At 39.9% G+C, this 14,952-nt stretch overlaps 1 protein-coding gene across 1 annotated transcript in view; it reads left to right on the forward strand.

Moving 5' to 3' along the window:
• DYNC2H1 (dynein cytoplasmic 2 heavy chain 1) overlaps window positions 1-14,952 on the forward strand; it is a 389,779-nt gene that overhangs the window by 100,765 nt on the left and 274,062 nt on the right. Inside the window, exons 51-56 of the mRNA XM_074957219.1 lie at window positions 3,895-4,008; window positions 4,659-4,801; window positions 6,435-6,516; window positions 8,512-8,666; window positions 9,821-9,958; window positions 14,104-14,217. Of these exons, the coding sequence (XP_074813320.1) occupies window positions 3,895-4,008; window positions 4,659-4,801; window positions 6,435-6,516; window positions 8,512-8,666; window positions 9,821-9,958; window positions 14,104-14,217 (746 nt within the window). The remainder of the gene's footprint in view (window positions 1-3,894; window positions 4,009-4,658; window positions 4,802-6,434; window positions 6,517-8,511; window positions 8,667-9,820; window positions 9,959-14,103; window positions 14,218-14,952) is intronic.

Raw genomic sequence — 14,952 nt, forward strand, 5'->3', positions numbered from 1 at the left:
CTCCTAGATAGTGGGCTACAGCCAGCAGGCATTCAAGAGGACCTGGTCTCAGTCAGAAGTCCCTGAGATACTGGATAGAAGCCCAGCCTGTAAAGGATTACCCTCTGCCCCTGGAGAAGAGTTGCAGTGGAGAGACCTCTCTGGACATCAGACTCCAGAGGAGGAAGTACTCCAGTAGGGGCAAGAGGCATAACATCAGGGGCAGAGACTGGAACTAAGAGAACCTTGGAGGAAAAGCCTGAGTAGAGGTGAACACTGGACTCAGAAGGGGACATGAATTAAGAATGACCTAGTCGGCATGCTGGAATGTTGGGGTGAAAGTTTTGTTTATCTTCTATTTTGGTTTCTCCATTAATAAAGGAGACCCACCACAAGGAGGTGCTCTTTAGCACTTAACTGGCTGTTCGGACTTGTTGATATCCTGGTCAAGGGAAAATCAAATAAGGGTTCATCGGCAATACTATGCCTGCATCCAAGGGGGTGCGCTGGGTCGGACTGTAATGGCAGCAAGCTACTTGGTCTTCAGCTAACACCTTCATTGAGCATGACAAGATGGACCTGTCTTCTGCAGAGACCTTCTTTGGCAGGAAGTTGCAGCAGGCGGTGGGCAGAAATAATACAAACTTGAATGAGTTGACCAAACAGGGGAGAGGGGGTTAGTACTTCCTTCCTACCAAACTTCTGTTTCGTATCCCTCCCTACATCTGTTCACGGCTTGCTACTTCCAAGATGTCTAGAATTGTGGGAGATGCAGAATAGAAATTTCTTACCAATAATTTCCTTTCTGCTAGCAGTGTCTATCACAATTCTTTCCGCCCCGAATGGCTCATGAGTCAGATATTAAGTGGAGACGTTACTATTTGACTGTCTTTCTTGGTCTAATGTACAAAATGCTGATCCACCTCCTTGAGATGCAGAGAGAGGAGAGCAGCCCAGAATACGGCTAGCAGAAAGGAAATTATTAGTAAGAATTTTTCCGTTCAAACATTCAGGGTATGCAGGTCAGTTGTACCCTATTCATCTAATTCCATCCAAAATGCCCAGGGCCTTAGGGCCTCAGAGTTGCTGCAGGCAAGATGTTAAAATCTTGCAGAAGTTGCCATATTAAGCATCTGGGAAACTATTAATGGAGGTAATCAAAGTTCCCTCTTCAGCAGTGGTTCTCAAACTTTTTTTTTCATGGACCACTTGAAAATTGCTGGGGGTCTCGGGACCACTTAATGATCTTTCCAAATGTTGTTTGTACCATTAGCTAACTATTGTAAAGCTCTTTAGATAAAAGCGCTATATAAATAAACTGTAATAATAATTAACTTTTTTTTGTTCTACAAATAAAAGCACACAACTCATATTTTAATATCAGTCGTTTTTCTAATGCAATGGATGTGCCCTCTCTCCCCCACCGCGGCAGCCACAGAGCTGAGGCTGGGAAAGAGGGCTGTCTCTCCCCAGCAGCCACAGCCTCTTTCTCTGGCTGCTGCAGCCCTGCACATCCCAAATTTCCCCCACCCCCACTTCTCACCCCACTGCCCCCTCTCACCTACCTCCTATTCCCCCCAAGGGCACCACCTCACCTTACATGTGCGTCTTCTCCAGGGTCCAGGCACCTAATTACTGGAGCGACGCCTGCGCGGCTCCACTAATTAGGTGGGTGGTCCTTCATTCTCTTGTGTGCAACTGCCTAGGCACGCACCTTAGAGGGAGCTATCCGCAGACTACCTGAATGGAGCTCGCGGACCACTGGTGGTCCATGGACCACAGTTTGAGAACCTCTGCTCTACAACATACTTAATGGCATTGTAGAAAGAAAAAGTCTGAGCCTCATTTGTAGGGCCCTACCAAATTCACGGCCATGAAAAACGTGTCACGGACTGAAATCTGGTCTTCCCCCCGTGAAATCTGCTCTGGTCTCTTGTGTACTTTTACCCTACAGTATACAGATTTCACAGGGAGACCAACATTTCTCAAATTGAGAGTCCTGACCCAAAAGGGTGCTGCAGGGGAATTGCAAGGTTATTTTTGGGGGGGTCGTGGTATTGCCAACTTTACTTTGTTGCCTTCAGAGGTAGGCAGCTGGAGGATGGTAGCTGTTGGCTGGGTGCTCAGCTCGGAAGGCAGAGCCACGGCAGTAGCAGTGCAGAAGTAAGGGTGGCAATACCATACCATGCAATCCTTACTTCTGCGCTGCTGGTGGCTGCTCTGCCTTCAGAGCTAGGCTCCCGGCCAGGAGCCGCTGCTCTCCAGCTGCCCAGCTCTGAATGCAGTGCCTCCTCCCGCAACAGCGCAGAAGTAAGGGTAGCAGTACTGCAACTCCCCCTACAATAACCTTGTGACCCCCCATTCTTTTTTTGGGTCAGGATCCCTACAATTACAACACTGTGAAATTTCAGATTTAAATAGCTGAAATCATGACATTTATGATTTTTAAAATCCTGTAACCGTGAAATTGACCAAAATGGACTGTGAATTTGGAAGGGCCCTACTCATTTGAGGAACATCTGTCAAGTAGATTCCAGTTCCTCTGCAAATGCATCCTTTGGTAGGAAAAGTGCTACTGGTTGGTTCCCAAATAATTCCTTAAATTACAAAGCTTTTGCTTTTTATAGGTGGAACGTCCATTTCTACATATTATCAACTGTAATAATAATTAAAATTCTTCATTTTCCTCCCGTCCTCTTCCTTCCTGAATTCTGAGACTCACTCATTATGAATGAGAGAAGCTGTGCAACAGAATGAGAAATTTTTCACCTGATAATTTTCTTTCTGCTAGTAGCTTCTCTCCTTATTCAACCCATGCTGGTAGTGTGGCAAATGATCAGAAAACAATTTGTAACAAATTGAAATGTTTCTCTAAAGGAAGATTTAAACATATCATTGCCTTAAGGTTGATCAATATAATTTAAATTTTTTATCTTAATGCTAATAATCTGTATGCTGGGATGTTTCATCATGTTGAGAAGAACTCTCGTTCTGAGTTGAAGGGCAGGGCCTACTCCTGGGGCCTCCAGCAACATCTTTAGACTGTCTCTTAATGCTATCCATTTGTGGAGCTATTACCCATTTGTGATGAAGGAGAGAAGCTGCTAACAAAAAGAGAATTATCAGGTAAGTAACCAAGTCTTGTACCACGCAGGGCAGTAGCTCTAAGTTTCTGCAGTTGACAGGGTTTCTATCTGGAGGCCTGTATACCACTAGAATTCCTAAGTTTCTCTGGAAATGGCCGACCTTGATTATCACTACAAAAGGCCCCCCCACCCCCGCTTTCTTGCTGGTAATAGCTCACCGTACCTGATCACTCTTGTTACAGTGTGTATGGTAACACCCATTATTTCATGTTCTCTGTGTATATAAATCTCCCCACTGTATTTTCCACTTCATGCATCCGATGAAGTGAGCTGTAGCTCACGAAAGCTTATGCTCAAATAAATTTGTTAGTCTCTAAGGTGCCACAAGTACTCCTTTTCTTTTTGCGGATACAGACTAACACGGCTGCTACTCTGAAACCTAAGTTTCTCTTGTCCTTTGGCTCACAGATCATATGTATGCACTCAAATATTTTTGTTTCTGAAGTGGAGCGTCTTCTGTATCTGAGTTGGAGAGGAACAGGATTTGTATTCTGCCTCTTCTTTCTATTTTCTGTGGGTACGATTGGAAGAAGCACTGAATCATATCTCAGTGATGCAAGCAATACTGTGTGCTTCATCCAAAATGAGATTGTGAACAGTACTGGTTTTGTTGTTTTGAAAAGGAAGGTCATATAAGTATGCTGACATGTAGATAGATTCTGTATCATCCAAATTCACCAAACAAAATGTTCAGAGGTATTTTATCAATTTTATTTTGATTAATTCATTTTACACATTTTAAAACTGATTGAAACTGTTCCTGACATAGGTGAGGTTCCTGGACTGTACACTATAGAAGAATTAGAACCGTTACTGTCTCCTCTGAAGGATCAAGCTTCCCAAGATGGATTTACAGGACCAGTCTTCAACTATTTTACATATAGTAAGTGAATTGGACTACATAATTTGTAATTGATTAGTTATGAAAGTTTATCAAAATGAGTAAATAATAAAATATGCAAAGGGGTGTTACTTTTCGAGTACATTTTGAATCATGCAGTTATTTAAAAAACAGTAAGGAACAATCAATACTTTTGTTTAATTAAAGGAACACAACATAAAAATCACATTCTGTCTGAAATTGCGTTCATACTCATGGTTTCAAATAGCATCTAAGAATCCTATAACTGAAAATGATTATAGGAAAGAAGATGTTTGTCGCTCTTTTCAGTTTGTTTATTTTGTGCATTTGATAGCACATTCCAGTGTTTCCCTTTTACAGTCAGTTAACTCCAATCTTACAAACACTTATGCACATGAAGAACTTTCGACACATGAGTGAGTAGTTGTAATGAAGCAGGCCGACTCCAGGGCACTAACATTACTTCTGACTTGTTTTAGAATTGGCTGCATTTTAAGATAATGGTATCCCTTAATTATTTTTATTGTTATTGTCTCTTTCTGGAAATAGGTCTGTGATACAATGTATGAAGGACAGTCAAAAATTATACAGTATTGGATCTACAATAAATTTGTCATTGGGTAGTTAGAATTCAATTGGCCTAATATTTTAATATGTTGTATTTCCTTTAGGGATTCAGCAGAACCTGCACATTGTCTTGATTATGGATTCTACCAATTTAAATTTCACAATAAATTGTGAGAGTAATCCAGCACTGCATAAAAAATGTCAGGTGTTATGGATGGAAAGCTGGTCTGAAAGCAGTATGAAAAAGGTAAGTATAGAAGACAAACAAAGCAAAATTTAAAAGTGAGCATTAATTTATTTATTTTGTAAATGTCATTGTACCGCTTTCTCTCCTGTTCCATTAGGTTATTTTTTGCTTCTTTATCAGACCAAACTGTCATGCTGATGTAATCTTCTCTTAGCCAAATATTCAGTTTTTTATAAAACTAAGGAAAGCTAGCAATCACATTTTTTCAGTCCAACGTACTTCCCTTGCATCATGTTTGAATAAGATTTCTTTGTTGAGATTATCAGTAATTCAGAAGTGCTGCATGCGGAAAATGCCATCTGTTCATGTTAAATGACTCAATTCCAAATTATTCAGCTCTAAAAAAGAGACGCAAAGTTGGTTTTAGTTAAAGTGTTTAAGGAACTTCTGACATATTTTGCTTTCTTAGTTAATGTTTGTACAGTGCTTTAAAAATAGAAAGTGCTTTAGAAACATTAAATATTATTGTGATTTGATAATTCACCAACAGTAACATGTTAATATCTCACTATTGGCTGATCACTCTTCCTTTGATCAAACACAGAATTTAAGTTTTGATTTTAGTGGGATTATGCACATGCTTAAGTGCTTTGCTGGACTGAGGCCAGGGAACTGAGTACCTTGTAGCAGCAAGCTATCCCTATGTCAGAATGTTAGTGGCATCATTCTGAGAAAGATATATAGGACTGTATGTAGAGCTGCCAGAGGATGACAGTTCTGTTTTGTGACTTCTGAGGTTTCAAAATGTGTTTTTGTTCCTCATTGAAACAAAACCAAAAGTTTTTGAATGTTTTTGTGAAACAGAATTGTGTCAAACAGCTGTTTTCAGATTAAAGAAACCTCAAATTTTTGGTTCAGGTCTCTCTCTTTTTTTCATACCTTTCTGGATCAGAAATTATCAGGGTCCTGGACCTCAAAAACTTTCCAGACAAAAACATTGTCACAATCCATATGTCTCTGCAAAATGTTTCGGCTTCGATGAAACAAAGTTTTTTGATAAAATTGTAGTTGTCTAGGTTTGAAAAATGTTTTTTAGGATATTTTTGTGACCTCAGTAGGATTTGCTTCTGTGTGGATTGAATAAGGACCCAGGATTTGGTCCTGTAGTCATATTTCCATATAGTGTTTATTGTCTACCATTGTGAAATTCATAAGATCAACAGTGACCGTGTAGTAAGACTTGAAAATCTTACTGTAAATCAAGGTTAAGAAAGTTTGCACTGCATGAGGGAAGCTCATTCCCTTGGTGCCTCCTTAAACAAGGCATTTTATTAGGTCTTCTGAATTCATGATGAATTTTATAATAAGGCTGTGTACCTTGATACTTCCTTGGTATTTATATAATTGTAAAGGTATTATCTGCTGTTTCCTTAGAGTTGGTGAAAGATTGTTCTGCTTGAGAGAACAGGGAATCAGTACTAATAACTGATATTAATGTATTATTAATTATTATTGTTATCATTATTATTAATTATTTATTATTCAGTAAAGGGCTCTTGAACAAAGCTGCTGTTTTCAAATCCTTTTTACATTTATAACTGATGTTGCCATTTTATTAATAGTTTGTTTGCTTTTATCTTTACTTGAAAGTTCGGTGTATTCACTTTTTGACAAAAAATGCTTTTTATTTTAGATACCTGAAATGTTATTTGCTGATTTGGATGAACAAGAAAAGACTGGTAGAGCACATAAAGAACCTAAGAAAAAATATTCTGGTAATATTTTGGTGAATTTGATTAAAGTTGTGTTTTTAACATGATTATTTTATTATTGTTCGTTTGTCTATTTATTTATTTATTTATTTATTTATTTATTTATTTGTGTTAATTAATTTGCTCAGTGTTGTACAAGGCACAAATAATGGTCTGGATTCTGCAAGTAGATCTAGGAACAGACAGACTCCTGTTCGTAAGAAGGGCTCCATTCATTTCAGTGAGGCTCCACAAGGGCAGAGCAGAGCACGCCTGCACAATGAATTTCAGGATTGGCATCAAATATACAGTGTGGGAGTGGTGCTGGCGAAAGAAACACAGAGGATGGTGACTCTAACATCACAAGTGGTGCAAGGAGTTGAGATAAAGAGAGACATAGGTAGGGTAGGGTGGGTGTTTCTTAGAACCTTGAAGGTGAGGATGAAGATCTTAAACTTGAGTAGGTGGACAAAGGGGAAAATAGTGGAGGAATTCAAGAAGTGTGAGATGGTGGAAGCAGAAAATAGAAAGTCAGTTAAGCTGCTTCATGACCACATATACTGGAATGGGACTAAGATGGGAAATGGAGAGTTCAGAGAGAAGGACGTATGCACTTCAGCTGTCATGTTGGCATTTAGTGAGAAAGGATCAGATTTTAAATATCGTGTAGATAAAGGAATGGTAATGACAACCAGGTTTGTGAAAATAGAAGGGAGTGAGCCTGGATAATGGGAAGGATGGTGGTTTTGTAGACAGCTTTGCAGAAGGCAGGAAGAGGACAGGATTTGGGAAGTATGAGAAGCTTGTTGAGCTAGTAGAACAGCCACGATTGTACATCAGAAAGATGATTGGTGTTAGCTTTGCCAGAATGGAATGAACTGAGTGAAGATGTAAATTTGTAAGCCACCGCTGTACAAATAAGAATTGAAGTCATACAGTGGATGAGATAGAGGAGTGAGAGGAAAGTGTCTGGTGGTAAAGAGTTGAGAGAGAGAGACTAGAGAGTTGAGAGGAAGAGAAAAAGGAGGAACAGGGTAACAATATAAGAAATAGAAGGATTAATTAGAACTGTCTGTAATAGTTAAAAATAATACAATGTGTTTTGAGAACAGGAAATTATTAAGTGATTAGATCAGATTATGTGCTAAAACTGGACATTTATTCATTAAAAAAAAATGTAGCAAGAGTAGTCTAAATCACAAAATCAACACTCATCCTGGTTTGAAAAATGATTTTTTCTCAAATTACTATATAAAAACATAATTTTAAATAAGATTATATGCAGAAATCCTAGTGATAAGGAGAAAACCAAATGTTAAATGCTTCCTGCTAGATTTCGTATGTTGCCTCACTTTTTAATATAAAAATACTCAAACCTTTGAAGTGATACTCTGATTATAGGGTTAAGGTCCCCAACGACTCATAATTCTAGATACTTTTATATGTTTACCTTGATGCTGCTTCCAGACATTCCTTCACATATACATATCTTAGTGTTTTTTTCTTGTTTGTAGTGTTGCATAGCTTATTTCATGTCTTCTTGAGTTCATTTACAAAAATTCCATTTAGCAAGCTGTAGAAGCTGTAATGACCAGAAAAAATATATATTGTATGCAGCACCAGTGACACCAAAAGCACTCAAGCCTAGGTTCTGCAAGCTTCTGAGCACCTTCAAGTTCTGTTGACATCAGTGGGAAATGAAGGTACTCAGCATCTCTTAGGATCAAGCCCTCAGTGATGTGGAACTAATTCTGGCAATGCTCACATGCTTTTTCAATTCAGTATAAAACTTTTATGGCTTTAAAACAAGAACAGAGTGTTACCTTCTGAAGGGCAAATCTTTAGAGTGGAATGCTATTTCGTTTCTCTCATGGAACCCTGCAAAACTCTGCCTTTTTAGATACTGTGTATGTCCTCAATTCATGATTTTAAAAGTGTGTCACATTGCTCATCCTAAATTATTCTGGGTGCAGTAGGAATGATAAAGCTGTTTCGTAAATAATGTATTTTGCTGTATAGGTGATTCTGATTTTTTGAAGTCTTTTTTGGTGATCCATGAGTCATGTAAAGCATATGGAGCAACTCCAAGCAGATACATGACTTTCCTGCGTGTGTATAGTGCCATCAATAGCAGCAAAAGAGCAGAGTTGCTCAAAAGGCAAAGCCATTTGCAGGTATGTAATTAATAACATTTTCTACTTATGAGTTGGCAAAATATTTCCATATTTGTGATCTGTGTTTTTGCAGAGCTTATCTCTTCTGCCACCCCCACCACTCCTGTGTGGCTGGAAGCAGCTTGTCCCTTCCTGCCCACAGTGTCAAAAGGCAGTTAACACCTCCAGGCTGCTGCTGGCCACTGACATAACCAAGCCGCCTCCTGTCCCCTGGCTACAGCACAGGCAGGAAGGGGTTAAATCCTAAGGATGCACTGTGCACCAAGGCCCAGGGAACCTGGTTGCAGGGGCTTCAGTGAACCTGACCAGAGAGGTGACTCGGCAGAAGAGGGTGTCTAGGGGATGGAGCAGCCCCATGCTCCCTGGGGTCAGGACCCTGTGGGGGCAGGTGAAGAGGTGCTGAGCCCCTGCCTTGGGGGCTGCTGTGGAGCCTGCAGGTTTGGGGCATGAACAGGCTGGAAATCGCTTTTCCCACCCTGCCACTCCAGAGCTTATCTGAAGGGTGGCGAGGCTTCCCTGTGCCAGCGCTGTGCGGGGCTTTGGCACATGCAGGGCTCGGATTCTCCTGGCCAGGGCCCTGGGCCAGAGGGTCTTGGGCTTTCCCGGGGTGCCGTCCCAGCCAGAGGCAGTGGGGGAAGGAAGGAGCCTGTTGGCCAGGCTGTTGGTGAGCTGAGCATTTCCGCACAGTGCTGGGAGCAGGATGTGCCCTGCTGTGGGGGATATTGAGGAGCAGCAGGGTTGAGGTGGGGCAAAGAGGCAAATCCGGGAGAGGATAGTGATGGGGGAGCACGTGAAAGGCTGATGGGTGGGCAGCAGAGGTGAGACGTAACCGGCCCACACTCACCAACCACCACAGCTCGCAGCGCACAGGAATATGTGCTCCTTAACATAAAGAAATTTAAATTAAGTTTAAAATGGAACCACTGGTGCTAGAACTAGGGGTGCTGGGGTGCTGAACAAACACCAGATACATAGTTTCCATAATCAGCACCCCCAATATAAAAATTGTTCCCAGCACTCCTGAATGGAAACATTGTCAAAATAGGTCACTTTTTAGTCCTTCCAAGGTTGTCTGTACCAAACTTTCTCTCCGGTGAAGATATCTTTGTCTACTAATTGTTGCTAACCACATTTAAATATATATGTATTTGTAGGCAGGAGTGTCTAAGCTGAATGAAGCCAAAGCCCTAGTAGATGAACTGAACAGAAAAGCTGGAGAACAAAGCATATTACTCAAAATTAAGCAAGATGAAGCTGATGCTGCGCTCCAGGAAATTACAGTGTCTATGCAGGTAATGTTGATTGTCACAACAGAATCTTAAAAAATAAAATCCGCCTTCCCCACTTTTTTTTCTATGTGAAATTGTCTCTACAGATTCCCATGCCTGGAGTTGCATATTGAGGGCTGAAAAACCTGAAAATATTTCAAAGCAGTTGGCTTAGGAAGTTACATGAACCTTTGAAACTTGAGGAGATTAACACATTATTTATAAGGGAATTTAATCCATGTGTGGGTCTACCAAGCAGAGTAGGGATTTAGCAGCTGGCTGATACTACTGCAGTTCAGACTGATAGGTCCTCCAGATCTTTCTGTATCTAACTGTTCTACTTTATAGAGTTGGTCAGAGAATGAAATTTAAAATTTTCAAAAAAATTTTAACCAGATCGACTATTTTATCTGTAGTATTTTAAGTGCCAAGTTCTGTAAATTTCTTCTGTGGCATTTTTGCATCTAGCTGAAAGTAGGGATTTCCTGAGATTTCTGATTTTAAGTAGACAAGCTTATTTCTTTAGACCACTCTTTGAACCGCTAGCCCTTGGCTTAGAGGTAGTCTCTCTCTCTCTCTCTCTCTCTTTTTTTTTTTTATTTTTTTTAGAAGCCATTTTCTTCAGTGACACTTCCCTAGTTAAATGCAAGGTTTCCAATTTGTGTGGAAAGTGGATATTAGTATTTGATATACATGTGACTCTGAAGATCAGAAACAGAAGGTTATAATGGGGTGATCCTACTCTGGTCAGCATCAGCGGGAGTTTTGTCATTGATTTCAATGAGAGCAGATCAGGCACAAATTACACTTCCAACTGTAAATGAGGTCTAAGAGAACAGATTTCCTGTGTATAGTAGACCACCAGGTGGCTGCACCCTCAAAATACTCGGCTTGCAAAATACGTGGCCATACAGCTACATACATTATGTTTATCCTATAGAATCTGTGAAATCATGAAGATTTGAGGGAATTTTTATCAAGTCTTCTGTGGTTTTTATGTATTCTGTATCTATTGTACTTGAATGTTAGCCAGGATGATGGATTACCTATGTGTGTTGGCTCCCTGTAGCAAAGATAACTTTTACCCAGTATTCCGCAGGGCCGCTGGAAGACTGTTGGAAGCCAAAAGGCATTTGAAAGTCCTTGGCTGTTACCCTATCCATAAATCCCCTTGTATGCTTGTAGGGCATAGAATCATAGAATTGTAGGACTAGAAGGGACCTAGAGAGGTCTTCCAGGCCAGTCCACCCGGCACTCAAGGCAGGAGTAAATATTATCTAGACCATCCCTGACAGGTATTTGTCTAACCTGTTCTTAAAAATCTTCAGTGCTGGAGAATCTACAACCTCCCTATGCAATTTATTCCGGTGCTTAGCTACCTTGACAGGAAGTTTTTCCTAATGTCCAGCCTAAACTACCCTTGCTGCAATTTAAGCCCATTGCTACTTGTCCTATACTCTGATTTTTCTTTCTCCTCCTTGTAACAACCTTTCATGTCCCCCTTCAGTCTTCTCTTCTCCAGACTAAACAAACACAATTTTTTCAATCTTCCCTCAGAGATCATGTTTTCTAGACCTTTAATAATTTTTGTTGCTCTTCTCTGGACTTTCTCCAGTTTGTCCACATCTTTCCTGAAATGGGGCATCCAGAACTGGACACAGTACTCCAGTTGAGGCCTAATCAGCATGGAGTAAGCAAAAGAATTACTTCTTGTGCTTACAACACTCCTGCTAATACATTCCAGAATGATGTTTGGTAAGGCTAAAATAGGAGTTGGAACCAAAAGCAGTGAAACATGATATGCTCAGTGGTATCAAAGGTGTGCTAACAGGACTAACTGTTCTGAGGTTAACATCCTGTAAGAAGCACTCCAGAAGCATAAGGTCCCTCTGATATTTTAAAGAAACTTGAAAAGGAACCAGTTTAGTTGGTGCAGAGGGCTCTAATGTCTGCTCACAAGATGCTAATAATGCTCTCTCTGAACAGTGATTTTGATGTGTGACCGAGGTTATGACTTCTTTTTTAAATTACCTGTGATATATTCACATTTACATTGCTTGAAACAACTGACCTAGTCTTGGATGACTTAATGCTATATCATTATAATATATTAGTGACCTAACTTTCTGTAAATGCAGATACTTTCAGGTTGAATGCTATAATAGACAAATCTCATCCTTCATTTCTGCTGCTTATACGTAGCCACTGTTTTCTGCTATCACTTCAACTCAGGGTACAAGTGCCTCACTTCCTGGAATCATATATCGCTTCATATATCAACTTTGCTTCTCTTAATGCTCATGAATTTGTCTTTTCAATCATAATCATAACTGGAGATATGAACGTCTGTGTTCACAATCCACATGAACCTCTGACCTTCCATTTCTTATGCCTCCTTGATTATCTCAGTCTCACCAAAGTGATCTCTTCCTTTGCGGACGTATCCTTCACCATTGTTCTCTAGTTGGGTGTTAAGACTCTTTGGCTTTCCATCTCTTTCTCTGTGCAGTGTAGGGTAGATTATTCTTCCATGGAGTTTCCAGAATTTTGAACAGTTTCTTTATGTTCAATTTACCCTAACTCTTTCAGATCACTACTTGTTCCCCTTTCTTCTTCTTGACCTATGCCTTGTTCTCTATGCTCAGTCTTCCATTCCAAAATGTGGCCTGCATATTAACCCATGCTGTCACATTTATTGTTGCTACTTGTGGGGTGCATGTATTATACATTATTGGCCTGATTTTCAAAGGTGCTAAGCACTGTCAGCTCCCATTAACTTCAGTGACAGTTGTGTGTGCTCAACACTTCTAGGCTATGTTATTGTTGTTATTGTTGAGTAGTAGCAGTATTACTGTAATGCCTAGGTGCCCTACTCATACATCAGGACTCCATTGTTCTAGGTGCTGCACTAACACAGAACAAAAAGACATCCCGTGTCCCAAAGAGTTTATAGTCTAAGCATGAGACAAAAGACAACAGATGGATATCAATAGACAAAGGAATTCAAGGAAACAATGAGACAGTATTGGTCAGCACGTTAAGCAGTGGTCACAGCACAAGCCGTCTAACCATTGTAAATGTTTTTACTAGACATCATAGAAAAGAAAAGTTTTAAGGAGGGGTTTGAAGGACGATAATGAGGTGAATTTGCAGATGTTTATGGGGAGCTCCACCCACACATGGGGGGACAGCATGGGAGAAAACACAAAGGTGCTTGTTTGAAATTGAACAAGTAGGTGAAAGAGGCTGGCATCATGGACTGATTGGAGGCAGGAATCAACATCTCAGTTGTGAATGGAAGATGATTGGTAGGGTGGAGATGTGCCGTGGAAGACTTTGAAAATGAAGACAAGTAGCTTAAGTTTGATGTGGTAGAGAAGTGAGAGCCAGTGGAAGGATGCAAAGAGAGAGGTGATGTGTTCAAAGTAGCAGATTATGAAAATCATCTTTGCAGCAACATTCTGAATGAACATGTGCAGGGCAAGATTGAATTTGTCAAGGCTAGAGAAAAGCATGTTGCAGTATTTGAGATTGAAGATGATCAGAGCATGAATGAGCGTTTTAGTTCTTTGGATGGATGTGAAAGGCCTTATCCTAGAGATGTTATGCAGAAAGAATTGGCAAGATTTAGACATAGCCTGGATGTGAGGAGCTAGAGACAGGTCCAAATCGAATGTGATGTCCAGGTTACAGTATACACTTCCTTAATTGGTCATATCTATTTATTTAGATGTCCTCCACAACCATAGTATCTAAGCGCTTCTCAAATGTTTTAAAATAGACAACAATAATAATATCTCTCTTTTTTTCCTTACCAGCCTGTTGAAGAAATATGTGTATTAGCTTACATAGGCTCCAATTCAGGCAAATGTGCCTATTTTGAGGACAGCAGTTAAATTCATGCTTAAGTCCCATTGAAGTCAGTGAGACTTAAACACATTTAAAGTTAAACATACTTAAGTGTCTTCCTGACTCAGGACTATAAACAGTAATTCAGTGTCAAGTCTTTTTTAGTACTTTAGCATGAACAATACTATACGAAATTAAAATGTATTTTCAAATTAAAATGAAGATTTAAAGAAACATGAGTATCAAAAGTATAATAATACCACATAATCAAGTTTGGAAAGTAAAGTGGGTTCCCTCATGAATAATCTCTCTTCTTACAGGATGCCAGTGAGCAAAAGACAGAAATGGAAAAAATTAAACACAAGATAGCAGAAGAAGTTGTAAAAATTGAAGAAAGAAAAAGAAAAATTGAAGATGAACTAAAAGAGGTTCAGGTGAGAACTGATAAGGAAAATGAATAGATAAAACTGATCCTATTTGACTTTGACTGCTGTTCTACTCTGCAAGATTTGAAAAAAAATCACCATGGGGTTTCATATTTATTTTCTCTCAATGATTTATATTAAAAATATGTTCAGGATACTCTAATTGCCAGCCCTGACAATCAGTCTGGGATTTTGGACTCAAGCTGTTTTATTTTCTGTCTATCACAATAAAGATTTCTCAGGCCAAAGCATGCCCTCAGTCACTACCCTTGTGCTAACCTACTGCCCTAAGTGGGTTTGGAGAAGTATAATTAATTGGAATTTTGTAAATAATTCTGTTAATGCACAAGAATGAAATTATTCTCCAATAGCTGTTTTTGGTCTCCAGTGCTAAAAGAGGTAAAAAGCAATAAAAACTTACTGTTCTTCTTCGAGTGTTCCTCTGGGTGCTCCGGTCTAGATGTGCTAGTGCCCCCTGCACCTTTGATCTGAGATTTCTCATAGCATTGTCTTTTTGGTCCACACATGTGTGTTAGTCATTCTTGTGCCCTGTGCCATTGTTATATATAGGGCCCTACCAAATTCACGGTTCACTTTGGTCAATTTTACGGCCACAGGGTCTTAAAATTGGTCAATTTCACGATTTCAGATGTTTACATCTGAAATTTCATGGTGTGTTGTAACCATGGGGGTCCTGATCCAAAAGGGGATGGGGGTGGGGGAGCATCCCAAAGCCGTTGGGAG

This window comes from Natator depressus, chromosome 1, assembly GCF_965152275.1.
Source record: "Natator depressus isolate rNatDep1 chromosome 1, rNatDep2.hap1, whole genome shotgun sequence".
NCBI classification, from domain to species: domain Eukaryota; kingdom Metazoa; phylum Chordata; order Testudines; family Cheloniidae; genus Natator; species Natator depressus.